The 27,927-nt window shown below is 40.1% G+C and overlaps 3 protein-coding genes across 5 annotated transcripts in view; 1 reads left to right on the top strand and 2 right to left on the bottom strand.

Annotated features, from left to right (window-relative positions):
* Window positions 1–7,507, top strand: part of LOC129744488 (uncharacterized) — a 17,970-nt gene extending 10,463 nt beyond the window's left edge. For 2 of the 3 annotated variants that reach the window (XM_055737018.1, XM_055737020.1), the window contains exon 4: window positions 7,171–7,507. In XM_055737018.1, the coding sequence (XP_055592993.1) occupies window positions 7,171–7,368 (198 nt within the window). In that variant the 3' untranslated portion in view covers window positions 7,369–7,507. The remainder of the gene's footprint in view (window positions 1–7,170) is intronic. The other variant, XM_055737019.1, reaches the window with a different exon arrangement.
* Window positions 7,410–14,445, bottom strand: LOC129744485 (alpha-N-acetylglucosaminidase). Its single transcript, XM_055737014.1, has 4 exons — window positions 14,187–14,445; window positions 13,941–14,122; window positions 12,693–13,881; window positions 7,410–8,157 (listed from the first exon to the last, which is right to left on the bottom strand). The coding sequence occupies exons 1-4, from the start codon at window positions 14,427–14,429 to the stop codon at window positions 7,465–7,467; spliced, it is 2,307 nt and encodes a 768-aa protein (XP_055592989.1). The 5' UTR covers window positions 14,430–14,445; the 3' UTR covers window positions 7,410–7,464.
* Window positions 14,446–22,652: 8,207 nt separating this feature from the next.
* Window positions 22,653–24,427, bottom strand: LOC129744486 (uncharacterized). The gene is made up of 3 exons (XM_055737015.1): window positions 24,349–24,427; window positions 22,975–24,292; window positions 22,653–22,917 (listed from the first exon to the last, which is right to left on the bottom strand). Exons 2-3 carry the CDS (start codon window positions 24,274–24,276, stop codon window positions 22,663–22,665), a joined length of 1,557 nt encoding a protein of 518 aa, XP_055592990.1. The 5' UTR covers window positions 24,277–24,292; window positions 24,349–24,427; the 3' UTR covers window positions 22,653–22,662.
* Window positions 24,428–27,927: the final 3,500 nt, after the last annotated feature.

Below are 27,927 nucleotides of genomic sequence, written 5' to 3'. Positions count from 1 at the left end.
GACTAATGGATGACGACGGCGAGGCTGGTGAAGATCCTCCTTATCAGGAGGATGATTCCGAGGAAATAATTTCCGAGGAAATAATTGCTCCCCCGATGTACCTTTCGGACACGGAAGAGGATCCTTCTCCTCTCCCGCAGACCCTTTTATCACAAATTCCCTTTGTGTTTGGCAACTCCTCACCAGCATCAACCCCTCAAGTAAACTCCCCCTTTGAAAAAGCTAATGAGCTGCCTCAAGCCGCCCCTCGCCGTCGGGTTTACCAACCTGAATCGACGGGACCCTGGGTAGTTTATATCCGGTCCAAAACGAATGGTAAATCACCCAACGTGATTTCAATCGCTCGGGACCTTGATCGATCTTACCCTTCCGTAATCAGCTACCAGCCGATGAGACCGCACAAGATGCGCATTGTTGTTGGTAGCCTGAAGGAAGCAAATGCCATTGCTTGTGACCCGAAGTTTACGATCGAATACCGCGTATACGTTCGCGCTCGTGACGTGGAAATCGACGGAGTGGTAACCGAAGAGGGTTTGACCGTCGATGATCTTGTGAATTCCGGGGTTGGCCGATTCAAAGACCCTGGTCTTCCCACGGTCAAGGTGCTGGACGCGCGTCAGCTGAAATCAGCATCTGGCGAGGGGGAAAAGAGAACATTTTCCCTGTCGAACTCCTATCGTGTTACCTTTTCCGGCACTGCACTTCCTGATTTCGTTGCGATCGGGAAGGTTCGTCTACCTGTGAGACTTTATGTGCCTTCGGTCATGTTCTGCCAGAATTGCAAGCAGTTGGATCATACGGCCGCCTACTGTTGCAATCAGGCACGCTGCTCTAAGTGCGGGGAGAAGCATGCGGAAGCTTCGTGTACAATACAAGCAGCAAGCAGATGTTTGTATTGCACAGGCGAGGAATCTCATGCTCTCTCGGCGTGTCCGAAGTACATATCGCGCCGGGAAAAAATCAAGACTTCTTTGAAAACTCGCTCTAAAAAATCATATAGAGACATGCTGATGAAGTCTTTGCCAATCGTCTCAGAGAACCAGTTTGGCCTTCTAAGTGACTATGAATCCGAAGGGGAGGATCCATGCGAAGGAACTTCAGCTGGGCCATTTGTTAAAAAAAATGTTTCACAGGCTCCAAAAAGGAAACGCACAACTAACACACAATCCAGATTAGCTGCCAGCAAAGTTAATAAAACCCAAAATCCTCAAAGTGGAAATAGTTATTCTACCCCTCCTATTCAGAGACCTCCGGGTTTTAATCCGTCCCCGAAGGAATTCCCTCCACTTTCCGGTAAGTCAAAACCCCAGACTTCCCTTCAGAATTCAGGACCATCAGTAACTAACAAGGATGTAACTATTCCCAGAGAAACTGCATCTGATCCATCGTCGAACAGTTTGCCCAGCTTTTCGTCTGATGGTAAGATGAAATTTTCGGAAATTGTTGCGTTCATCCTAGACTTTTTCAGCGTACCAGCAGGATGGAGGACTATGATTAATATGTTTGTACCTCTTTTAAGAGAAGTCTTGAAAAAGAAAGCTTGCACTATGACCCTCATCGCAGAAGCAATATCTTTTGATGAATAACTCGTCCACTGAGGTAAGAGAAATTGTTTCTGTATTGCAATGGAACTGCAGAAGTATTTTACCAAAATTAGACTCCTTTAAAGTATTGGTACACAATTTGAATTGTGATGTGTTCGCTTTATGCGAAACTTGGCTCTCTCCAAACACAGATTTTAACTTCCATAGCCACAATATTATTCGCCTGGATCGAGATGGACAAAGAGGGGGTGGCGTTCTTTTGGGGATCAAGAAATGCCACTCTTTCTATCGTATTCCACTACAACCATCTCCAGGTATTGAAGTCGTCAGTTGCCAAGCTAGAATTAAAGGCCAAGACCTTTGCCTAGCCTCGGTATATATTCCGCCAAATTCAAGCGTGAGCGGGAACCAATTGGCGAATATTATTTCACTTCTTCCAGAACCCCGACTAGTTCTGGGAGACTTCAACTCCCATGGCGTGGGCTGGGGTAGCTCACGTGATGATGATCGTGCTAACATGATATATGAGCTGTGCGACGACTTCAACATGACTGTCTTAAACAATGGGGAAGTGACTCGAATTAATGGATCCCAATCACAGCATAGTATTTTAGACCTTTCTTTAGCTTCTTCCTCTCTGAGCTTGGATTGTACGTGGAAGGTAATCCAAGACCCTCAGGGAAGCGATCATTTGCCTATCAATATTTCTATCACCAGTGGTCGTAGTCCACCCGAAGAGATCAATATTCCTTATGACCTCACAAAGAATATAGATTGGAAAAAGTACGCATCGGGTGTCATTGATGCCATCGAGTCAACGGACGAACTGCCTCCGGAGGCAGAGTACAGTTTTATTTCCGGGACAATTGTGGACTGTGCAATCGGGGCACAGGTCAGACGGAATGACAATTCGACGATACAGAAACGGCCTCCCACTCCGTGGTGGGATGGAGACTGCTCACGTGCGCGAGGAGAAAAGTGCAAGGCGTTTGTTGAGTTTCGCAGAACCGGATTGCCAGAAAAATTCCAACGTTATTTGGCCTTGGAACGCAAGTTCAAGAACTTGATCAGGGGCAAGAAACGTGGGTACTGGCGGCGATTCGTGGATGGGTTATCTCGAGAAACGTCTCTGCACACGCTTTGGAAAACGGCACGAAACATGCGAAATTACACTCCTTCGAACGAAAGTGAGGAAAGCTCGAGTCGATGGCTGACACAGTTCGCGAAAAAGGTCTGTCCGGACGCAGTACCAACACAGAAAATATATCGGAATACAGAGAATAGTCCCGAAACGGAGGATCAATTCTCGATGGTCGAACTTTCACTTGCGCTCTGGTCTTGCAACAATTCAGCTCCCGGACTGGACAGAATCAAATTCAACTTGTTGAAGAATCTGCCAGATACCGCTAAGAAACGCTTGTTGAATTTATTCAATAAATGTTTAGAGATGAACATTGTTCCGCATGACTGGAGACAAGTGAAAGTCATCGCCATCCAAAAACCGGGAAAACCAGTTTCTGATTACAATTCGTATAGGCCGATTGCAATGCTCTCGTGTCTCCGGAAATTGCTCGAAAAAATGATTCTCTTTCGGCTGGATAAATGGGTTGAATCAAACAATCTGTTATCAAGTACACAATTTGGATTCCGTAGAGGCAAGGGTACGAACGACTGTCTAGCATTACTTTCATCAGACATTCAATTGGCGTTTGCCCAAAAAGAGCAGATGGGGGCAGTATTTCTGGACATCAAAGGGGCATTCGATTCGGTGTCCATAGAAGTGCTATCTAGTAATCTTAACTCTTGCGGACTTCCACCAATATTGAACAATTTTCTATATAACCTGTTGTCTGAAAAAATCATGCATTTTAGTCATGGAGAAACCAAAGTTGAACGAATTAGTTACATGGGTCTACCCCAAGGCTCATGTTTAAGCCCCCTGCTATACAACTTTTATGTCCGAGAAATCGATGCTTGTATGGCACAAAATTGCACGCTAAGACAGCTTGCGGATGACTGTGTTGTTCATATCACAGGTAAAAAAGGCACTCAAATTAAACCTCCGTTACAAGAAACTCTAAATAATTTATCACATTGGGCCAGGAATCTAGGCATCGAGTTTTCGCCTAGTAAAACCGAGTTAGTAGTTTTTTCAAGGAAGCATTCCCCTCCTCAAATAGAGCTCCTTATGATGGGTAGAACTCTAACTCAATCTCTTAGTTTTAAATATTTAGGTGTCTGGTTCGACTCTAAATGCCTCTGGGGAAAACATATTAGGTACTTGACACAAAAATGCCAAAAGAGAATCAATTTTCTTAGAACGATTACTGGAACCTGGTGGGGTGCTCATCCACAGGACCTCATCAGGTTATACCAAACAACGATACTGTCGGTCATAGAATACGGAAGCTTTTGCTTTGGGTCAGCCGCGGATACCCACTTGATTAAACTAGAACGAATACAGTATCGTTGTTTGCGTATTGCCATGGGTTGTATGCAATCAACACATACGATGTGTCTCGAAGTACTGGCGGGAATAATGCCGTTAAAAAATCGGTTCTTCGATCTATCGCTACGTTTCCTAATTCGAAGTGTAACTATGAATCCTTTGGTGATAGAAAATTTGGAAAGGCTTATGAATATTAATTCGCAAGTAAAATATGTAAACAATTATAAAACTTTTAGACAGTTAGAAATAAACCCTTCTTTGTTAAATTCGGACACGAGTCACTTTTACCCGATCAGTAGTTCCTTAATAAAATTCGATCTGTCCATGACCGCTGACATCCGTGGAATACCAGATCACGTCCGACCCAACGTCATTCCTTCAATCTTTGCATCAAAAGTACGTGAAATTGACCCTACAAAAATGTTCTTTACTGATGGTTCTAGAATTGACGGCGCGCGACTGGTTTCGCAGTGTACAATGAGCGCTTTGAAGCTTCGTTCAAGCTTCGAGAGCCATGCTCCGTTTACGTTGCTGAATTAGCCGCAATTTATTGTAGCTTGGAACACATTCGCACACTGCCCGTAGATATATATATATATATATATATATATATATATGTATATGTATATATATATATATATATATATATATATATATATATATATATATATATATATATATATATATATATATATATATATGTATATGTATATATATATATATATATACATATACATATATATATATATATATATATATATATACACTCAGAGGAAATCTTATTATAAATTTCATAAGATACATCTTATGAACCACTTTTTTGCGTCCAAACTAATTTTTCATAAGAGTCTTATGAAATTCTTTCAATTTTCATACGATGTTCTTATGAAAAATAGAAGAAACGGCATTGTGAAAAAATGATGAACACATTCATTCATAGCATCAGTTTTTTTTTTTCATCATCTAACAGTACGAAGCAATCGCCAGTTCATAGTTATTATAGTTTTCCTTCAATGTTAAATGTTATTGTTATCTCCGGAATGGTAAGTTCGATTTGATGTTTTTGGTGTGAACGTTGAATATATTAGTAAACTAAAATACATTATTTGTTTACTTTTCAGCAAGCTGATCGGCAAAAAACGAAAGGTCCAAGATTAGGATGCGGCAAAAAAAAAACTTTGATGGAGCCGTCTGTTGATGCGCTGCTGATGGTGACAATGAAGGATTTAATTTTAAACGAATTTGGCAAACAATAAATTGAATGTTTTCAGCATGAAATATCGAGAATTTTGTCTTATTAGAAAGTGATTTACTGTTTCCATAAGAATCTCTTATGAAAAGCAACAACCTCTCATTGAAGTAGGCGTTCATCTTCAGAATTCATTCACGTCATAAGACAATCTTATGAATTTCATTAATTTTTCTTATGGCGCCACTTCATAAGAGAATCTCATGGCATACATAATAGTATTTTTCTGAGTGTATGTATATGTATATATATATATATATATATATATATATATATATATATATATATATATATATATATATATATATATATATATATATATATGTATATGTATATATATATATATATATATATATATATATATATATATATATATATATATATATATATATATATATATATATATATATATATATATATATATATATATATATATATATATATATATATATATATATATATACAGGTTCACTAAATGCATCCTTAGCAAAATCAGGCCAAAAAATTGTAGGAGAAGTACGCTGTTTGATAAGGGTAGCAACCTTTTTTGTAAACATTCTTGCACTTAATTTTTACATTTTACCGCATTCACATATGGCATATCCTTCTTGTCAAATGTTTCAGTTTAAATGACTTTCACTGATGCAGGAACATTCTTTTTCTTCAGCGGGTATAACATTTAATGTAGGTTTCATCATTCATGATAACACGATCCGATTTCTTGGTCAGAAGTTTGTCGTAGAGTTTCCGAGCCCTCGTTTTCAGGGATTCAGACTCCTTTTTGTCTGCTTCTGCTCCCGAAGGGTCTGAAGTCTAATTTCCTCTTTGGCACGCACAACGTTAGTCGATGAGATACCTAGTTTCTTAGCCACATTCCGTATTGATGTCGTTTGAAGTAATCCTTGATTTTCTTGTCCATTGTAGGGTGAGCATGGCCAGGTTTCCGTATCGGGGAATCTGCGAAAGTACACTGTTATCCATACTTTCTCAACGCGGTTTGAACTGCTCCTACACTCACACCTTCTTCCTTAGCTAGTTTTCTGATTGAAAGACCACTCACAGTGCTCCGTTTGCTTTGCTCGATAGTAAGGGCAGGCATTTTCCGATTTCTCTGCGAAAAACGACAAAAAATGTACAACGCTTACTTTACTTGGATGTAAACAACAGCACGCAGCCAAAATTTGGTCGAACACTACACGATTTTTTAAATGACGGTTATTTTATAGTGTAATTGTAATTACTGGAACAGTCTATAAAAGTCTCAGTGAAAGAATGCGTACTGGATTTTACAGAGGAAGAGTGTGTCTTCACTTTTCTCTATATTAGCACTTCTTTTCACAACATTCACAGAAGAAGAATATAATAAGAGTTAATAAATAATCTACATTGGATTTTCTCCTGGATCCTATTTAGGATCATTTTGCAGTACTTTTAGAGATGTACAGATCAAATTTATGCCACGCCAGTTACCGCATTCTTGTCAGGTCTCCTTTCTTTGAGACCTTCACGAGAATACCCTATATCAAGTCGGCCGCGAATGTTGCACTGTTCCAAATGTCAGCGGAAAGACGGTGCAACATTTGTGCTGCAAGGCAGGGTCGGCTTTGAGCATTTCAGCAGGGATGCAGTCGATTCCAGGCTCTTTCTCCCTCCCTTTCTCCCGACAAGAAAGTTTGTCTCGTCTTCAAGCTCGTTTAACTGCCTTTTTCCAGCTCCGCATTTGGAAATTTGCATTGTAAAATTTTTAAAAGTGCTATAAGTGTCCAAATTTCTACCACTTTTTCCAATAACAGTGAGTTTGCTTTAAAGTAAGGTTAAACCATTTGTGAAAAGATCATCGACTTCCGTACATATAGTTCTACAATTTTAAGCATGTCTTGAAAAAATAAAATTTGAAAAACCTACCCACAATCTCCCGTTTACCTCAGCAGATTACCGACAAAACCATCCTGGACATCCCCCAGGTGTTCCCGGCACTTCGGGAACTAACGATTGCCGACTGTTTCAAGGTGCACGAGGACACAATCTACACTCTGCAAGAGCGGATGCGTGGCTGTGCTGTCTACAGACAGGAACGACCCGATCCAGATCGGGACACGGAACAAGCCTGGGCTAAGCGGTGGTAAGTCTGAACTGTGATATTTTTAGATTTTAATGTAGAAAAAATAATTTAAGTGTGTTTCATGAACCATGATTTCAAAATTGTCTACAATAAAAATCATTTATTCGTTGGGAAGTTTTCTTACTTTTTTCTTTCCAACTGGTGCCGATACTGGAAGTTCTTTGAGATCACAGTCCAATTGCGTCCACTTTTGGAAGATTCCAAGTGCCACAACAAGCGCGTCACCTTCCGCCTTTACCGGATATCGCTTGTTGTCCGTAACGAAGGGAAGCTCAACGGTTCGGAATATTTTATCGCGAAGTTTAGTATCGTTGACGGTCCCGTTAGTGCTTAATGCGTTCTCTAATTCATTGAAGAATAATCGCCATCTTTCAAGGAAAAAGTCTTTCACTACTCCGGCCCACTGCTTGTTGGCATAATCTACGATCTGACCTTGCGGACCCCACAGGGTAATTTGATTCCGTGCGTTGTACTCGTACTTTTGTTTTTCCAAACTTGTTTGACCAAGTGATCTGGCTGATGCCAACCAACGGCCTAGCAGAAAATGCTCATACGTTCGCAGTAACCGATCGATGTCTTTCAAAAGATCTTGAAACAGCTGAGAGAATTTTTGCAAGCTCATCGGGCGCCGGGACTTATAGCTATCGATGACGTTGAGGTAGATTCGGTCTGCGATGTTTTGTAGAAACTGCCTGGTGGCATCGACTACGTCACGCTTGAACAAATTGTTGGTGGCATTTGTGGACAGCAAGAGTTCCACTCCTTGTTTGAAATCTGTGACGTTGTACCAAACCTGAAATGGAATGAGCACTGATTTTAGCTCTTGTTTGTGCGAAATGTGTTGAAACATTTTTTTATGACCATGAATTCTATGCCGTGCAAGCCGTCTCTAAAATGCTTGTCAAAGTAACACTGTCACAACCTACGTAGTGAAGCACCTTCCAAAGCGTATTTCTTAGTAGCTGTTCCTTACCGTTAGATAGGTTCAGGTTTTTGTTAGACGCAGTAGGCGAAAAGAGAAAAGAAAAGTGTGGGCGAAGTTTTAGGCAGCATTCGAAGACAACGGGTTGAACTTCTACCTAAGGGACCGAAGTTCGGGCACCTAGTCAAGGAGTGTTCCGCCCGGCAATCTGCGTTCTTTTCAGTTTTGTCAGCTGGCCACAAGGGAGAAGACGAAGGTTGGATTTTTTTTTCAGTCGCATCGGACCACTACACGAATACCGAATAGTAACCCTCAAATAGCGAGCGGTATGATCATAGCTGCCGATAAAGATGCAATGAAAATCGTAGCAAGCGGGGTGGTTGAATTGAAACTCACATGTCAACCAGGCAATTCAATTCAAGTGAACGACTTGAAGTATATCCCGGAGATGTCCGGCTTTCTGTTAGCCAAATTGTTCTGCGTGGTCACGAAGTCCGATTCCAGGGGAGGGGTGTGAAAGTGATTGATCCATCTCTTCCAATTCGACGAATCCAAGGAGCGAACAGCGCTGTTTGAAGCAGTTTAAAGAATACGCTAAGAGATTTTTTATACATATGAAAAGAAGCCATTTATAGAAAATAAAGTAATTCCAGTTGAAACCACAGAACAGAACGTGTTGGTTGTTGTTTTCTCTCCTTTCCACTCCGAAAGTGCTCCCTGTCTAGCAGGTTATGGGCCCAACACTAGTGGCAAAGAGGAGAAGAGTGGAATCAGAAGTGGTATTCAGCCTAGTAGATCGTCGGACCGGGAAGCCAGCTGGAGGTCGACAAGCCAAGAGACACGGGAGAGAGGCCGTCGGACAGGTGCTTTGGAACGTCGCACACAGGGGTAAAACATGAAAAAGGCGATCAAAACTGTTTTCTGCCGAAACGGTACGTTTTAGACCTATAGTGTCTTCGAGACAAATGGCCAACATCACAAGGGCTATAAAATTAGTTTTTTGAAAAATTGATTAATCCACCTAGTAGTGAGTTAGAAAAACTAACTTTTTTAATATCCATTTTAGAGCTATATTGTCTGAGAAAAGTTTTGAGCTTGTACCAATTCTAGCAACATTGCTAAAGAAGTCATAGCTGTAACATTAATCGTTTCAAAGTTATGACAATTTTTAAAAAAATAACATCAATTTTCAGTTTTTTCAACATAACTTTTTTGCGCGTGATTTTTCCTATAAAATATGTTCTAGAGAGTTTTGAAGGCAAAAAAGTTGTACACATTTGCTGAATATACTGTATAAAAATTTTAAAGTTTTAACGAGATATCTTAAAAATACTTAACAAAAATAGTCATTTTGAACTGGTAATATCTCCTGAGTTCGGACGAGTTCGGTTACATATTTTACAGTTTTGCATTCAAAAAAGTATCGCCTTTCAAACAATATACAACTCAAAGTGGCCAATTTTGATCTTCATAGCGTAAATGTCAATAGAAGTGAGATAAAAATAAAGTTTTTATACTAATTTGAGCCCATCTACCATCCCAAGTCCAAGTGGTTCAAGTAGGCCTACTGTTAGGAATCCTACATGTTGCAGCCTAATAGTAAAAGTTATGCTCAAATTAGTATAAAAACTTCACTTTCGGCTCACTTCTATTGATATTTACGCTATGAAGATCAAAATTGGCCACTTTGAGTTGTATATTGTTTGAAAGGCGATACTTTTCTGAATGCAAAATTGTAAAATATGTAACCGAACTCGTCCGAACTCAGGAGATATGACTAGTTCGAAATGACTATTTTTGTTAAGTATTTTTAAGATATCTCGTTTAAACTTCAAAATTTTTATACAGTATATTCAGCAAAAGTGTACAACTTTTCTGCCTTCAAAACTCTCTAGAACATATTTTATAGGAAAAATCACGCGCAAAAAAGTTATGTTGAAAAAACTGAAAATTGATGTTATTTTTCTAAAAATTGTCATAACTTTGAAACGATTAATGTTACAGCTATGACTTCTTTAGCAATGTTGCTAGAATTGGTACAAGCTCAAAACTTTTCTCAGACAATATAGCTCTAAAATGGATATTAAAAAAGTTAGTTTTTCTAACTCACTACTAGGTGGATTAATCAATTTTTCAAAAAACTAATTTTATAGCCCTTGTGATGTTGGCCATTTGTCTCGAAGACACTATAGGTCTAAAACGTACCGTTTCGGCAGAAAACAGTTTTGATCGCCTTTTTCATGTTTTACCCCTGTGTGCGTCGTTGGTCCGGAGCCATTGGAGTGGACCAGAATCACTTGTGGGTCGACTTGCCAGAGGCCAAGGAAGATTGGCGGGCCGGTATCGTGGAAGTTCGTCAAGTTGGGAACCAGGTGGTGGTCGCCGGACAGGGAGCCTCTAGAGGACTTACGAGCCGGGAACCACGGAAGGTCGTCAAGCCGGGCTGGAACCACTTGGAGGCGAGAAGTCTCAGGAAGAGCGTCGGAGCATCCAGCCGCGAGGAACGTCATGTAGACGCAAGAAGGGCTTCAGGCCGAACGGAAGATTGTCTTCGAGCGAACCGAAAAGAGGTTGACGTCGAGCGAGCCGGTTGATGGTCGTCGAGAGAAACCGTAAGAGGGTCGTCGTAGTCAAGGCGATGATTATGGTCCGGTGCGATGCAGAGATATGAAAAGCGTGTGTTGAGGAGGAGTGTTGGCATTCACCGATATCGGCGTATCAATACAACACACGCAGTGGAATGTGTGCTCTAAACGTTTTTCATGTATATAATCAAGCGGGTTACGCATAATAAGGCATCCAAGTTTCGACATTCCAACAGTGAGTTTGTTCTCTCCTTTCCACTTCGAAAGTGCTCCCTGTTGCTGCTGTTCAACAGATTATGGGCCCAGCTCTAGTGGAAAGGAGAAGAAGCGGAATCAACAGTGGCAAGAAGTGTCAGCGCCGATGTAACGACAACGAACCAGAAATCAGAAACCATTGAGAGGTCATCGGGGCAGGAACCAGAGTCACTGGAAGGTCGTTGAGCCAGAGGCCGTAGAAGGTTGTCGGACCAGGAGCCAACTGGAAGGTTGTCGGACCGGGAGAGGTGGAGGTCGACAAGCCAGGAAACACGGGATGTCGTCGAATACGTGCATTGGAAGGTAGTTGAGTCCGATCCATTGGAAGCTGACCAGAATCCATTGGAAGGTCGGCGAGTCGTGAGTCAGTAAAAGGTCGTCGTGCCATTGGTGAGGCTTCGGGTCAGAACAAGAGCGTCGACCCGGAACCAACAAAGTCGTCGGACCGGAGCTACTGAGAGGTCATCGCACTGGTCCCATAGAAGCTCGCTGGGCTGAGGTAAAGAAGCAGTCGTCGGGCCAGATTCACTGATAGGTCATCGTACCGAAAGACATGGAAGGTTGGCGATCCCGTATCATGGAACGTTGTCAAGTCAGGAACTAGATGGTGGTCGTCGGACCAGGAGTTCCTGGTGAACTTGCGAGTGGGGTACCACGGAAGGTCGCCAAGCCGGTGTCATGGATGGTCGTCGGACCGGAAAGCAAGAGGAGCAAGGGAGTCGAGACCAGAGGTCAGATGGAAGGTCGTCGGATCGGCGCCAGATGGAGGTCATCAGATCAGGTATCATAAGAGGTCGTCGGACCAGGAGCCAATTGGAAGGTCGTGGTACCTGGAGGCCAGTTTGAGGTCTCGAGCCAGGAATCATGGAAGATCGACAGGCTGGAGCCACTGGTAAATCGTTGAGCCGGAAGCCACACAATTTTCGAAAAGTTACATGAGTGTGCTTAAATTCGACGACTCTTTTGAAACCCAATATCTTTAGGTTTCATATTCTCTAAGCTCGCAAGGTTAATAAAAAAATAAACGGTTTCGTGACGTATCTCTTGTGTCGACTCATTTCAGAATTATGGATCGTTGTATTTGGTTTGTATTTCACACAATTCGTTTAAATATTTGAAACTTACACGAATGCCACAAGGATGGTAAAGTGTCGTAAATAAAAAAAAACTCAACAATTAAATTGCTTAGAAAGTGTTTTGCAACCTTGGTCAACTCGTAAATAGATTTTGAATTTCTCATCGATGCAGAGTAAGTGAGGCCTCATCTGCCAGGTAGTTTTTGACCACAACCAGGGTAGCACTTAACTTTGCCCTTGAATAAGTCGAGATATAAGCAGTTTACAGAGCCGATAGTTTAAGCCACAATGTGACAATGGTTACACAGAATTTAATATCTATACACGTTCTGGTTAAAAAAAGGGGTTTGTTGGCCCAGTCCGGTTATGATTAAGGCAAAAGGCGAACAAAACTGTTAGATAACGTGGAGGGCCAAACCTGGCCTCACCCAAGGTCAAAATCTTTTGAAATTGGCGTGAGATTCTAAATATTGATTAAAAAAAAACTTACCCAAGGTTGAATTTTTAGACTCGGGCGTCTGTTGAACGTGTACTTTCCTCGCATCAACTCCAAACCTCTGAATGAATACACGGTTCTCAGAAAAATTTTCCAAGCATCGATAGCAGCCGCATAATCTCCACCATACCGATTTCTCACATAGGTCACTATCCAGTCTTCAACGCTTGCAATTTCCGGGTTCCATCCCAGCTCCAGAGTTAGCTCATACAACGCGTAATTTTGATTGATGCCTTCTGGTGTGATTCCGGTTCCGATCATGGTAAAATTTTCGTTACTCATGGCCAGTCGCATCCGCTCGAATACCAAATCCATAGATCCGAACATTCCCAAAGTACCTCCAAAGTTGCTCAGCGTACACCACACAAAAGGTTGCCCATGGTACGACTGAGTCCGGATGTACTGTGGGAACTGCTCAGACTGAAGATCCAACACCAACATTCGCCCAATTGGCACAGCTGTCATGAAGGACCGGATCATACGATCACTCCAGAACGGGTTCTTCACAAACATCCATCCCTGTAGCAGCCAAACCGCCAGGGGATCGGCTTCGGCCATGGTCTGATAAATCCCGGCTGCCGCATTCGCCAGGTATTTGGCACTGTTGGATCGGGGTTGAACTTCGTTGAACGGATCACTGAAGTAGATGTGATCGGTGCCGTATCGCGCGATCGATTTCTCCAGGAACTTTTTTCCTATTTCCCGAAATAGGGGATCTACGGGATCCAAAAACAGTGGACTGGCGTATTGGGCAGGAAACCCGTTCCAAATATCTACCGATGAGAGACTGGCATTGGGAAACAAGTCTCGGAATGCTACCGGTAGATGACCTGCGAAGGCCGGCAAAGCCAAGGTCATACCAAATCGGCGCATTTCACGGATTATCTGCTTCTGAAGGGCGGACGAGAATCTCTTGAAGTTCTCGGTCAGTGGACCTCCCCAACCTCGGATGTTTCCCATTCGTTGCCAAGCAAAGAACCCTGGCCCCGATAGGTGTGCGTCAATATCATGTTGGGTCAGGTTATACTCTTCGTAGATCTCGGTCCAGATATCTTCCTGGAAGGGTGCTAGGCCGAGAGTTATGCCTTGAAGTGCCATCCAATCGATATGGCGACGCCAGTCCTTCCAAGTCCACCAAGTGAACGAATAGGACCAGGTACACACATTCTGATAGTACACAATGCTGAAATAATTTTGCAGAATGAATTTCGCAGGTTAATGAACTCTTACAATGATCAATACCTGCTTGTAGCTTCGATTGTTATATCTGCGTTGGGTAACACATCAGGAAGATCCAGTTGATCTCCGTCCCATGATATATGACATCCACAAAAATACTTCAAATAATGGTACAATCCCTTAGCTGCTGCGACCCCACTTGATCCAGTGATCAAAACTTTGTCTAGCTCTTTCTGTTTGTTGATCTGTAAAAAGCTTTCCTCAGGTACTCCATAACAAACCATCAATAAAATTAACAAAAGAGCGTACCTTAAAAGAGTTCCGTTTGAGTGAGCTATCAACGATGACCTTGAACTCATCGACTCGCTCCGGGAGCAAACGAACGATCAATTCCGAGACAGCGCGCTGTTGCACTTCTTCAGTTGTCTCACTACGGACGTACTTCAAAATATGTTCATCGAAGCGGCTAGGATCATCGTTACAGGAAGCACTTCCACCTAACAGTAGTAGCGTAACGAAAATAAAAATAACTCCAAATGTAACCGATCGCATCGTAGCGTAAACTCGTACTGACTTTCTATGTACATCGTCGAGATTTTTTCTAGTCACAATGTCTGGCACAATCAATTAATTGAACTGATAAAGAGAGCATTTAGGGACAATTGTGTTCTATGGGCGGTAGCAACTCAATCGTTAAGTCATGCATATTGCATTCTCCTTTCGGCCGTTAAATCCGTTGAGAAAAGACTTTTTTTACCAGTACACAAGATTCATGTGCAAAGCTGTGGAACATCTGAATATTCGAAAGAAACCCGAAAGTGTTTGAAATTTCAAAAAGTTAATAGAATTTGAACTTTAAATCATTGAATTTTAAGGTTTAAAAAGATCTTCTTTCAGGTCACAAATACTTTTGATTTTTTTTTGGATATTCAGATGTAAGCAGCTTTGCATAGGATCTTCTGTACTGATCGAGAAAAAAGCAGAATTTTCAATTTTGAGCATGAATTCTAAAATCGAAATCTGAGTTTTGAATCTGTATTGCAAATTCTGAATCGGCTTTCTAAACCTGAATTCTGATTTCGAAAATGTTATTCTGGACTTTCCATCGGACTTTTCCTGATTTCTGAACCTTGAATTCTCAAGCTAAATTTTGAATCTGAAATCTTTTAATTAAAATTGATGACTTTTCGCGAAGTAAAGGATGGCGCTTTGAATCTGAAATCGAAAATTCGAGCTAAAATCTGGAATTTTAAACCTTTTTTATTTAACTTTTGGCATTTCGGCAAGTTATGAAAATACATGTAGCATTATTAGACAGAAATGAAAGCATTGACAGATGGGAAGATCGAAGCTTGAGCGCTTTAGGTAGCAGAAAACGAATAGGAGTTGGAAATTGTGAGCTAGGGCTTGGATGATGAAAACAAAAGCCCTAGCTCATACTTTCCCACTCCTATTTGATTTCTTCTATCCCAAAGTGCTCTAGCTTCGATCTTTCCACCTACCAGTGTTTTCATTTCTGTCTAAATCTGAATCTATCCCAGACAAATAAACAAACGAACTGAATCTGAAATCTGAATCTAAAATCTAATGAATCGAATTAATCTTTTCTGTGGTTTGATTTTGAATTCTGTATGCGAATTCGGAATTTGAATTATAATTTGAAACTTGAATCACTTAGGTATTTAAGGCAAGATTGTCGAGTATATTTCCAAATTTTGGACTGTTCTGTGAATTACTTTTTTTCTGAGTTGTTAATCTGGAATTTACCCAAATCTTGAATCCTGTTTCGATCATTCTGGATATGAAATCTGATGAAGCAACTGAAATCATAATTCGTGTTCTTAATCTCAAATGAAATTGGAATGAAGAATTAGTGTTTTTATTGGACTCCGAATTTTGCCCCTGAAATCTTAATCCATGCCCCGAATGTGACCCTGGGTGAATTTGGATTAGCAGTATTGTGCAACTTGCTTCCCAGCAAAGAACACCAATCGTGCTATGGTCAGCCGCTGAGCTAGCACTACGACTCACTTGGCTGACTGTCGCGTCGTGACTGGGGAATATACTCTGGGAGAATGTAACACCCATAGTGCACCACACATCTTCCTTTCTCTCAGAAGAAAAAAAATCAATCTTTTTGTCAATACTCCTTCAGACCATACTAACAATTTGCAAGCTCGCGCTTCCACCCAGTTACCTACAACTTAAAGAAAAGGGCATGGCTGTCGAGATGATCATGTATCGCAATTCTGCCAGGCAAAATTAGATGGCGCGGCCTGTCAAAAATTCTACGGCGGATCTTCAACACTTTTTTGTTCTGCCCATTGGTACAAGATAACATGAGACGATCCCAATTTGTCTGTATCAAATATTTAGGGATGTATAAGCTATTGGTTTCTCACTATCGCACATAGGAAATTGTATACCTTCCCTCAGTCCCTCATTTGACTTTCTTCTCGATAACCTGAGCAGTGAGCAGATACACAGTTAATCCACACGTCCAGGCGTATTCCAATCAATACATGTACACAAAATGAGAAAAAAAAGTTCCACAACGATGCTTTCTAATACCCACAGCAAAACTTCAGGCATAAACCATTCAAACGACTACGATAGGAGTCGACGTTTTCGAATTCATACATTCTTACCTACTTGGCTCGTAGTGAGAGGTAACGCTCAACTATACTGTTCCTCGTTTTCTCTCCCCTTGTTCCTGAGCAGCGTTGTCACATTGAAATCTGTATTTTAAATCGAAATTTTCTCCCATCTGAACCATTTGGGCGAAAAATTATATTAAGATTCGTATCAACGACTTTGACAGAGAGTAAAGAAACATACTCTGAATGTTGTGCCAGTAACCGCTTTTTTTTTAAACACATTTGACATCAAAATTATGAATTTTGTACCAAGAATTTTATACTATGGACAGAAGTTCCTATACCTTTCACAAAGTCTATTAATTTTGTTTTTTTAAGGTCGATTGGCTTTATCACATTCAAAATTCTTTTATAGTAATTCTTATAAAGAATGGTGAAAATCTGTTCATGTTGCAACCATTGTCCTAAGAAAGCTCCTCGATTACTCTCTCTCTCTCTCTCTCTCCGTATGACAAGAGTCCTTATCAGCGTTGCCAAACTTAACTCTGCACTATCCATCGAAAACTTTTACGTTTTAGCGAAGTTTGAACCGAGTACGCGTTATAGGAAACTAAGAAAATTTTGATTTGGTACAACATTTTTAAGTAATGTATGCTATCAAACCAATTTTACCTCAACCACTCAAACACTGATTAGAAGCCGTTTAGTGGTCGAATGAATATTATTTGATGCAAACTCGCTCCAAATTTCAAAATTTTTGCCTCTAGTCATACAGCATCTTCAAGAAGTCGGCAAATACACATGTTTACTTTTGAAGGTAATTCTTTTCTTGAGGCAACCATGGCTCTCAGGATTCAACAGTGATCACAGAACGAAAACCTTCACCTCGCTCGCTCTCCATATTTTAAGCGGAAAAAAAAAAATCACATCCACACAATGATCCCTTTTTGACCCGAATGACAATTGTTAAAGGGTCTTTAATAAATATTAATAATAATAATAACAATGATCCCTTTGTTTGAGAAACAAGCGCCAGGCTTGCCAGATGTTCTTTATTTTATGAAACCACAAAAAAAATACTTTCGACAACGCACGATACATGCAAAAAACCTAAACGAAATTGTTTGCAATCAATCGGAACAACTTCAGCTAAACCACGTATGTTTGTTTGACCAGGGGCATCAAACAATTATAAATCTTAGCTTTACCAGAACATTGCAACTGAACGCACATTCGAATGTTCTATAACATAATTATCAACTGGTTTACAACACGACAATATGACTTGTCGTGAAGAGTACTAAACAGTCTTACAAATCGGAGGGTATTTTCATGCTCAGATTCATTCAAATCGGTTTTAGTTTACTCTTCCTATTAATATAACTCAACATTTTTCGTTTCTCCTTCAAACGCATTCATCAGGCTCTCCTCTTAGCTTACTTTTTCTACACAAGTGGTCCTCAACAAGCGATTTTTCCTCATGCGGCTCACCAAAAACGCAATCACGTGGCTGTCTTCAAAACTTGCTTTTTCTGTAACAACCGTCCTTTCAACACGCTGTTTTTTTTCTATACAGTCTCTTAATTCGCATTCATTAGGCTGTTCTCTCAACTCGTACTTTTTAAACTGTCCATTCTACTCGCCTTCTCCCTACTACAGCTTTCCTCTCCGCTGTTTTTCCATTCATTTGGACCTCACAACATACATTCTTGGGGATCATCTCGTGTTTTTGCTACTACAGCAGTCAACTCAACACACTGTTTTTCCTCATGCGATCCTCCCAACATGCAGTCTTCAGGTGATCCTTTTTATTTGCCTTTATTCTCTACAGCTGTCCCTTCAACAAGCTGTTGCCAATTAATGCGGTCCTCTCAACACGCTGTTTCCAATCAATGCGGTCCTCTCAACACGCATTCTTCAGGCTGTCCTCTCAACTCGCCTTTTATTTTCTACAGCTGTCCTCTCAACACGCTGTTTCCAATCAATGCGGTCCTCTCAACACGCATTCTTCAGGCTGTCCTCTCAACTCGCCTTTTATTTTCTACAGCTGTCCTCTCAACACGCTGTTTCCAATCAATGCGGTCCTCTCAACACGCATTCTTTAGGCTGTCCTCTCAACTCGCCTTTTATTTTCAACAGCTGTCCTCTCAACACGCTGTTTCCAATCAATGCGGTCCTCTCAACACGCATTTTTCAGGCTGTCCTCTCAACTCGCCTGTTTTTTTGTAACTCAAAACAAATTCCAACTTTTATTTGTTTTGATTTAAAGAGTACTTACAATCTGGAACTATGGCAACACTGGTCGGTCTGCTTCTCCGTCAAATTCCAAGTGTTTTTTTTTCTGGTGGGTGTTCTCTGCTGTAGGTTCGAATGAATACAAATGAAACGCTTTTTTCGTAACGGACACACTTAACATGTTTTTTTATTTCCTTTCCAATATGTCCCTCAAAAATTTGTCCTGTTACGGTCGCCAAATGTGCAACTTGCTTCCCAGCAAAGAACACCAATCGTGCTATGGTCAGCCGCTGAGCTAGCACTACGACTCACTTGGCTGACTGTCGCGTCGTGACTGGGGAATATACTCTGGGAGAATGTAACCTTCACCCATACACCCATAGTGCACCACACAAGTATAATTTTGAAACTTTTTTTCAACTTTGAATCGGAAAAATATGATAAGATTGGTAATGTTATTTTATTGTTCCCAACTAAAATGTAAAAAAGACTAAAGTCGTCATGACTTTTCAAAGAATTTGAAGGGAAAAGCCTGACAGAAAACTACCACAGATTTTTAGTTAAAATCACAGGGTCAGAATTTTCTTACTCAATAAACAGATTTTTTTCGGCAACCTTGTCTGGCGATTGAATCTAAATCTGAGTTACTTTATAATATGTAATAAGAATTCTGCACTCAGATTATGAGAATATTCGTATCGCATTAAGCTGGACTTTTAACTTTCCAACTTAACTTTTACTTATTTTATTTGTTTATTTGTGTAAAAACATCAACGGACCACATGTTGATCCTAATGATAACTTAATAAAATAATGAGTTAAAAACTAGTTAAATCTACAAAGTTCTCGAAACCATTAAAATTTTTCTTCGGAAAGTAGTCCTTGAAGCGTCGAAGTCGAAGTACTCGGCGAAGCGGTTGAAAGTTCTCAAAATCCCAATAAGAGCGCTGTTGGCTCCGTAGTTATTTAGCCGGATGGGAACATAGAGCTGTAGATTTTGGTTCCTTAATCCTCGGGGTCGCACACTGAGAGGAATAGCCTCCAGCAGCATGGGAGCGTCAATCCTCGACGCAAGGAGATCCGCTACGACTAGAGCACGTGCAGCGTTACGACGAATTTGAAGCGTGTCTAAATCAATTAGGCGGCAACGGTTTTCGTAACTGGGTAAACGAAACGGATCTAACCAGTTCAAGTGTCCCAGGGCATAACGTATGAAACGCCGCTGGATAGCCTCTATTCGTTCAGCTCCGTTCTGGTAAAATGGGCACCAAACTGCAGATGCATATTCAAGCGTTGAGCGAACTATGCTGCAATACAAACTTTTTAGGCAGTACACATCTTTAAACTCCTTTGTTACGCGAAATAAGAAGCCAAGACTTCTAGACGCTTTATCGACGATGTAATTCGTATGAGTCTTAAACTCCAGCCGGTGGTCTAGGATAACGCCCAGATCGTTGATGTGGACCACCCGGGCGATGATTTCGTTCCCAAGAGTGTACTCTGCGTGAAGAGGGTTCCGCTTGCGAGAAAAAGAAATGACAGCACATTTGCTGAGGTTCAGAGGCAAGCAGTTGGTGTCACACCAGTGAGCGAAGGTGTTGAACTGCCTTTGCAAGAGATCGATATCGTCTTGGCCATTGATGGTGTGGAAAAGTTTGAGGTCGTCGGCATACGCAAGTTTTGGGCCGTCCAATAGAGTGAGAACATCGTTAAAATAGATGACAAAAATTATCGGTCCCAAGTGGCTTCCCTGGGGCACACCTGAACAAGCAGAGAATTGTCTTGAAAAGTAATTTCCAGTTTGCACAGATAACCTTCGTCCCGTTAAATAGCTTCGAAACCAGTCCAGTAGGGAACCACAGAATCCTAAGCGTTCGAGTTTAGCAATAGCGATATCGTGATTTACTTTATCGAAAGCAGCAGACAGATCAGTATAGATGGCGTCGGTTTGTGACTTCATGGTGAAGCTATCTTGCACGAACGATGTAAAAGTCAGCCAATTTTTTTTATTGTGGATCGTTTCGGCAGAAATCCGTGCTGATCATTGGAAATGTATTGTTTTGAGGACGAGAAAATCGGATCCAGAACAACCAATTCGAACAGTTTGGCTATCGAACAAAGAGCTGATATTCCGCGGTAGTTGTTCACATCTTTCTTATTTCCCTTTTTGTGAACAGGGAACATGTAAGCTTCTTTCCAGAGCGAGGGAAAGGTTGCGAAGTCCAGCGAAGCTCGAAAAATATGTCTGATGGGAGTCAGCAAGTGTTGCATGAAACGTTTCAAGAAGATAGCTGGTATCCCGTCCGGACCCGTAGATGATGAATTTTTAAGCTTTGCTGTCGCCCTTAAAATGGCTGCGTCATCGAAGGCAATACCGTTTAAGGAAGAGTCTAGAGGTGTGATATTTCCTACAGCCATATCCAGTTGCTCTGAGGAAATGGACCCAGTTGTGAAAACGCTAGAAAATTTCTCAGCAAAGAGGTTGCATATTTCAAGATCGGTGTTCGCTGTGTGGCCGTTCAAAAACATTTGAGATGGAAGCCCAGATTCTTTCCGCTGATTTTTAACGTACTTCCAGAAAGATCTCGGGTTGGTCTTAAAATTACGCTGTAGTCGGTGGAGATAGTTCTGGTAGCAGCGCCTACTACTTTTTTTTGTACGCCGTGTTCAGCTTGCGGTATTCTTCCTTTGTGCAGAAGGATTTGTGCTTGCTGAAGTTTCGAAGAGCACGGTTTTTTGCCGTCTTCAGTTGTCGCAGTTGATTAGTGACCCAGGGAGCTCGAGGGTTGGAGGGTAAGCTACGTTTCGGAACATGGCGGTCAATTATATAATTCAGTATATTTAAAAAAGTCGCAGCGGCTGCATCAGGATTAGACATATCGAGCTCGTTCTCCCATTCGATAGAATCCAGGACAAGTGAGATAGCTTCGTAGTCGACGTTTTTGAAGTCCTGGTAGAAGGGAGCGGTTTCCTCTATAGGAGCGTTAACTCTAGTGACATCGAGTGAGACCACTAAAGCTGGGTGATGGGAAACAACTTTAACAAGAGGAGCAGGAGCTAAATCAATAGTCGGATTCCTGAAGCCTTCGTTTATGAAGCAGAGGTCTAGCATACGGCCGTTTTCGTTTTCAAAGCTGTTGATCTGGCGAAGAGTCGCGGTGCTCAAAGAGTCCAGGAAGATGTTGGAAGGAGTCGAGAAATAGGAGCGCATAGGATCTGGGAACAAAAAGCCGCCATCGGAAGGACACCATTTCAAGCCAGGCATGTTGAAATCACCGATGACAAGTATGTCATCTTCGGGAGAGCAGATTGAGCTTACTTTGGATAGGCACCGCGAGAAAGACTCAGCTACAAGCGGGTCACAAGAGCGATCAGGAGGCACGTACACTACGCATAAGTACAATTTCCGATCAACGAGATCAATGAGGGCCCAAAGAAGCTCCAAATCGTCCCAGGAACTGTCTTCGATGAGTTGAGCCGGGAGATATTGAGAGCTAAATAAGTTTTAACGGATAAATTAGTACCTATAATTTCTCAACTATCTGTTAACAGATTTTTTTTTGCATAGTCTGTATTATAAAATGATTTGGTATAAACTCAATGAATAAGCAGATTTAACAGATTTCGGTCTAAAAAATAAAACAGGTGTCAATCTATTTGTATAAACATGTCAATCAATCTATTTTAGCATTTCTAAACAGTGCATCTTCAGCTATACATAGATAAAATAAAACTTTTTCCACGTAATAAATCAATAAATGTTTGTAAAACGATAAAGCGCTAATGTTCTACAATGGTTAAAATAATTGCTATAATTTTTTTTTGAATATTACAAATTTTCCACATATGATCGTTAGGTAAAAAATAAAATAAAAATACAATAAATATTTGAACATGCACTAAATAGTGCACATTTTCTGTACAATTACGAGACGGGTTTCACTCGCCGACTCTTAAAACCACTGAAAGGGCAGTTCCTGCTTGAGCACTCCGTTGGGATACTCGGCGTTCCGGTAGTAGATCTGGGTTTCACCGGACAAAACCGGTGGCAGTTCGTCCCCGCGATACAGTTCAAGCACGTGGCAGTTGGGCAGAACCTGGCGCAGCTTGACCACTCCCTGGGGGCTCATCCGATAGCAATCGTACAGGACCAGCTGTTGCAGTTGAGGGATTCTTTTGGCCAGCCCTTCCAGGGTGCAATCTTCGATCTGTGGATGTTTGAATGTAATAAATTGGGTTGAAAAAACTTTAATCAAAGAACTCACGTTATCATTGAAGTAGAGAATTATTTTCCTCAAACGTGGACACAGCAACCGTTCGTCGATAGTTTTTGAGACCTGAATGGCCCAGAGTCGCAGCTCTTCCAGCCCAACCATATCGGACAAATGTTTGAAGCCTTTGTCGCTTATCTTGGTGCAGAATGCCAACTCCAGCCGTCGAACTGTTGGCGCATTCAGTGTTATTTTGATGAGTTGCTCGTTCCGCAGTTTGGTGTCGTGGATTTCCAAAGACTCTAGCGCTTTGAGGTCTTTCAGGAAGTTGGTGAAATCATTACCAACATTGTCAAGGTGAAGGCTTTTAAGCTTTGGAAATGAAATATGTCGCCAGCTGAACTTGTGGATTCCTCTGACTGACAGTTGCTCCAGATTCTCGAGACGTGTTAGCATATTAAATTTGATCGATTCGATCAAATTGGAGCAAAATAGGGTGAGCGTTTTGATTTTGGTGCAAGTCGTACAAATGGTGGCTATAATGTCATCGTTGATATTGGCCTCTAATTTGAGACTTTGAATAAGTTTAGTTTGCTTAAAAAGTTGAGGCCATAAAGAGCCGGAAACTTTCAAATCGAGCTTTGTCAGGTTTGTAAAATTCATTTCTGAGAATTCCGAATAATTGTAGCTTCGATTTGTGCTGAAACTTAAACTATTAAGCTGATGGCTAAATGATCTGGTTATGGTGACATCCCGGAGATCTGCACAACCGTAAATTGTACGTACGCTAAAACACTTTAAGTTAGGAGCTTGCGAAGGGAAGTCCCTGTACAGCCTACAATCGTCTCCTATGTCCAATGTTAATTTTTCCAACAAAGGAAGCTTCACTACTTCCTGGTCTAGTTCGTCATATTTGATCCCACCGGATACTACAAGCTCTCGTAAATTTCCTAATAGGCTTAAAAGCTGCCACAGTTCGCTCCTTTTCAGGCCATAACAATTAGTAAAACGTACACATTCGATAGTATCACAACACAGCTGGACAACAAAGAACAGAAAATCCCGCGCTAGGAGCCGCTCGAAATTGATGTGGAAAAACTCGACCGTGACGTAGTTTCTTTTGCTCCGGAACATGACCTCGAACATCCGGTCCAAAATTTCGTTCGGTTCCAAACCATCCAGCGCAGTCGGTCGCAAACAAAATCGTACCCGAACATTCCGCAGCGATTTAGACGAGTTGAACAACATCCGGTTCCATGCTTTACATACCAGAGATGCATTTTTGCGGTCCTTCAGATCGGTAAGGTTCTCCAAAATATTCCAAGTCAGTTCCGGAGGTAGCACGTCTAAATCCATGCCGGACGGGTAAAACCTACGAAAGATTGTTATTTACAACGAAAATCTATGAGAAATTTTAAGGGAACTTACACAAAACACAAAAATTATCCTGGCGAGAACGAACTGTGGCCCAGGCGGTTTTCGAAGCCGCTTTCCGGCAAATGTTTTGTTTTTCTATTTTCACCACGAAAATGGAGAAGCGAACTGTTCTGAGGTGAATTCGTCGGAGGTGGACGTGTTGCAAAAATAATCGCTTGGAAATTAGGTGTGTTCAATTCAATTGTAATTGTAATTGTAATTGTGATTTTTATTTACGAAAACCTTGAAGTTACAATAAGAACTTAATTACTAGGTCAAGGAAGACACTTTAATGAAATACATGTGTGTAGATTAATGAAAAAGAAGATTATTTTCTTCTGTTTAATGTCCTAAATGAAGCCATGGTGTACGCCGCCTCATGTTTCCAAACAGCGTACATTCGAATGACCTATTCGAAGACGTTTTGTGGGGAAGGGATCAGTAAGAGGTGTATGAGGAAAGGGAAAGTGGGCTGGAACAGTGTGGAAATTTAGGCATTTGAAGTGATAGAGGAATTCACGATATCAGTAGCAGCGTCAAAGAAGAGTGACGAGTCGTCACAATCAGCAGCGGGTTTAGCCAGTTGTAGTAGGTGCTCCGAGTTGTCGATGCGTGTGTAACGGCGTTGATTCGGCAGGCGTATTGAAACGTTACCATTTCGAACAAAAACAGAGTCGATGATCTTTTGTTGTTTCAGTCGAAGGGCGAGGTTGCGAATTCGAAAGGTATGGGTCGGTAACACCTCGTTCAGGGTAAAGCGATATTCCAAGGGAACACCAATCTCCAAATTGCATAGCTTAAGTTCGTCGAATTTCTCAAAATATCGCTTCATAATGGTGTCCTTTAGGCTGCTGTTATTGAAGCTGACGATTATCGTGGGTGTTATATGTTCAAAAGAGATTTTTTCAAAATAAAATTCAAAAGAGATGAATTTCTAAACTGAATAAACATTTTTGCTTAAGATTTACGATTTACGATGTATTATTTGGATCTCTCTGTACGTAAATTTGAAATTTGATTCCAAAACCCGAAATCTCCTTCCAAATTCTGCATTTGATCATAAAATCATAAACCTAAATCAAAATCTGAATTCAAGATGAAGCTAAATCTCAATTTGAAATATGATATAGAAATTCTGATCCGAATTTAAATCTGCAACCTCAATCAGAAAATTGGGACAACAATCAAAACCGAAAATTGATGTTTTAATTTTTTATCAAAATCTAAATCAGAATCCAAATTCCTGATATGAAATTTGAAGTCATAATGTTTATGAGCAATCTGAATCTGAAACTCAAATCTGAAATCTGCCATTTGAATCTTAAATGAAAAACTTAATTCTGAATCTAAAATCTGAATCTGCAATCTTAATCCGAAATCTTAATCTGAAATCTGCCATCTGAATCTGAAATGTGAATCTGAATTTTGATTCTGAAATTTGAATCTGAAATCTGAATCGGAAAACAAAAATCTGAATCCGAAATCTGAAATGTGAAAATGAAATTTGAATCTGAAATCTGAATCAGAAATCTGGAATCTGAAATTTGAAACCTGAAATTTAAAATACAAATTTGTATCTGAAATCTGAGATCTAAATCTGAAATCTAAAATGAGTCGAAAAAAAAAAAAATTTTGAGCTACAAATTTATTTAAAGGTTAAATTTGAAATCTGCAATCTGAACCTGAAATGAGAATCTGGATTCTGAATCTGAAATTTGTATCTGAATCTGAAATCTGAAATCTGAAATCTGAAATTTGAATCTAAAATCTGGTTCTGAAAATGAAATCTGTATCGGAAATCCGAAATCTTAATTTGAAATCTCAAATCCGGAATCTGAATCAGAAATCTGTATCTGAAATTGGAATCTGAAATCTGAATCTGAAATGTGAATCTGAAATCTGAATCTGAAATCTGAATCTGAAATCTGAATCTGAAATCTGAATCTGAAATCTGAATCTGAATCTGAAATCTGAATCTGAAATCTGAATCTGAAATCTGAATCTGAAATCTGAATCTAAATCTGAATCTGAAATCTGAATCTGAAATCTGAATCTGAAATGTGAATCTGAAATCTGAATCTGAAATCTGAATCTGAAATCTGAATCTGAAATCTGAATCTGAAATCTGAATCTGAAATCTGAATCTGAAATCTGAATCTGAAATCTGAATCTGAAATCTGAATCTGAAATCTGAATCTGAAATCTGAATCTGAAATCTGAATCTGAAATCTGAATCTGAAATCTGAATCTGAAATCTGAATCTGAAATCTGAATCTGAAATCTGAATCTGAAATCTGAATCTGAAATCTGAATCTGAAATCTGAATCTGAAATCTGAATCTGAAATCTGAATCTGAAATCTGAATCTGAAATCTGAATCTGAAATCTGAATCTGAATCTGAAATCTGAATCTGAAATCTGAATCTGAAATCTGAATCTGAAATCTGAATCTGAAATCTGAATCTGAAATCTGAATCTGAAATCTGAATCTGAAATCTGAATCTGAAATCTGAAATTTGAAATCTGAATCTGAAATCTGAATCTGAAATCTGAATCTGAAATCTGAATCTGAAATCTGAATCTGAAATCTGAATCTGAAATCTGAATCTGAAATCTGAATCTGAAATCTGAATCTGAAATCTGAATCTGAAATCTGAATCTGAAATCTGAATCTGAAATCTGAATCTGAAATCTGAATCTGAAATCTGAATCTGAAATCTGAATCTGAAATCTGAATCTGAAATCTGAATCTGAAATCTGAATCTGAAATCTGAATCTGAAATCTGAATCTGAAATCTGAATCTGAAATCTGAATCTGAAATCTGAATCTGAAATCTGAATCTGAAATCTGAATCTGAAATCTGAATCTGAAATCTGAAGGTCTTGTCTGAAATCTGAATCTGAAATCTGAATCTGAAATCTGAATCTGAAATCTGAATCTGAAATCTGAATCTGAAATCTGAATCTGAAATCTGAATCTGAAATCTGAATCTGAAATCTGAATCTGAAATCTGAATCTGAAATCTGAATCTGAAATCTGAATCTGAAATCTGAATCTGAAATCTGAATCTGAAATCTGAATCTGAAATCTGAATCTGAAATCTGAATCTGAAATCTGAATCTGAAATCTGAATCTGAAATCTGAATCTGAAATCTGAATCTGAAATCTGAATCTGAAATCTGAATCTGAAATCTGAATCTGAAATCTGAATCTGAAATCTGAATCTGAATCTGAAATCTGAATCTGAAATCTGAATCTGAAATCTGAATCTGAAATCTGAATCTGAAATCTGAATCTAAATCTGAATCTGAAATCTGAATCTGAAATCTGAATCTGAAATGTGAATCTGAAATCTGAATCTGAAATCTGAATCTGAAATCTGAATCTGAAATCTGAATCTGAAATCTGAATCTGAAATCTGAATCTGAAATCTGAATCTGAAATCTGAATCTGAAATCTGAATCTGAAATCTGAATCTGAATCTGAAATCTGAATCTGAAATCTGAATCTGAAATCTGAATCTGTAATCTGAATCTGAAATCTGAATCTGAAATCTGAATCTGAAATCTGAATCTGAAATCTGAATCTGAA

The sequence above is a fragment of the Uranotaenia lowii genome, chromosome 2, assembly GCF_029784155.1.
Source record: "Uranotaenia lowii strain MFRU-FL chromosome 2, ASM2978415v1, whole genome shotgun sequence".
Taxonomy (NCBI): domain Eukaryota; kingdom Metazoa; phylum Arthropoda; class Insecta; order Diptera; family Culicidae; genus Uranotaenia; species Uranotaenia lowii.
Note: the sequence above shows the minus strand (reverse complement) of the source record. Positions and strands in the feature narration are given on the sequence as shown.

Excerpts from the sequence above, each read along its gene's own strand:
- LOC129744485 (XM_055737014.1), bottom strand. The coding sequence starts at position 14,429 with ATGCGATCGGTTACATTTGGAGTTATTTTTATTTTCGTTACGCTACTA. Across the intron at positions 14,123-14,186 it reads TCAAACGGAACTCTTTTAAG|ATCAACAAACAGAAAGAGCT; the intron begins GTACGCTCTTTT and ends AGCTTTTTACAG. Across the intron at positions 13,882-13,940 it reads ACAATCGAAGCTACAAGCAG|CATTGTGTACTATCAGAATG; the intron begins GTATTGATCATT and ends AAATTATTTCAG.
- LOC129744486 (XM_055737015.1), bottom strand. The coding sequence starts at position 24,276 with ATGGATTTAGACGTGCTACCTCCGGAACTGACTTGGAATATTTTGGAG. Across the intron at positions 22,918-22,974 it reads TTCTCTACTTCAATGATAAC|ATCGAAGATTGCACCCTGGA; the intron begins GTGAGTTCTTTG and ends AAACATCCACAG.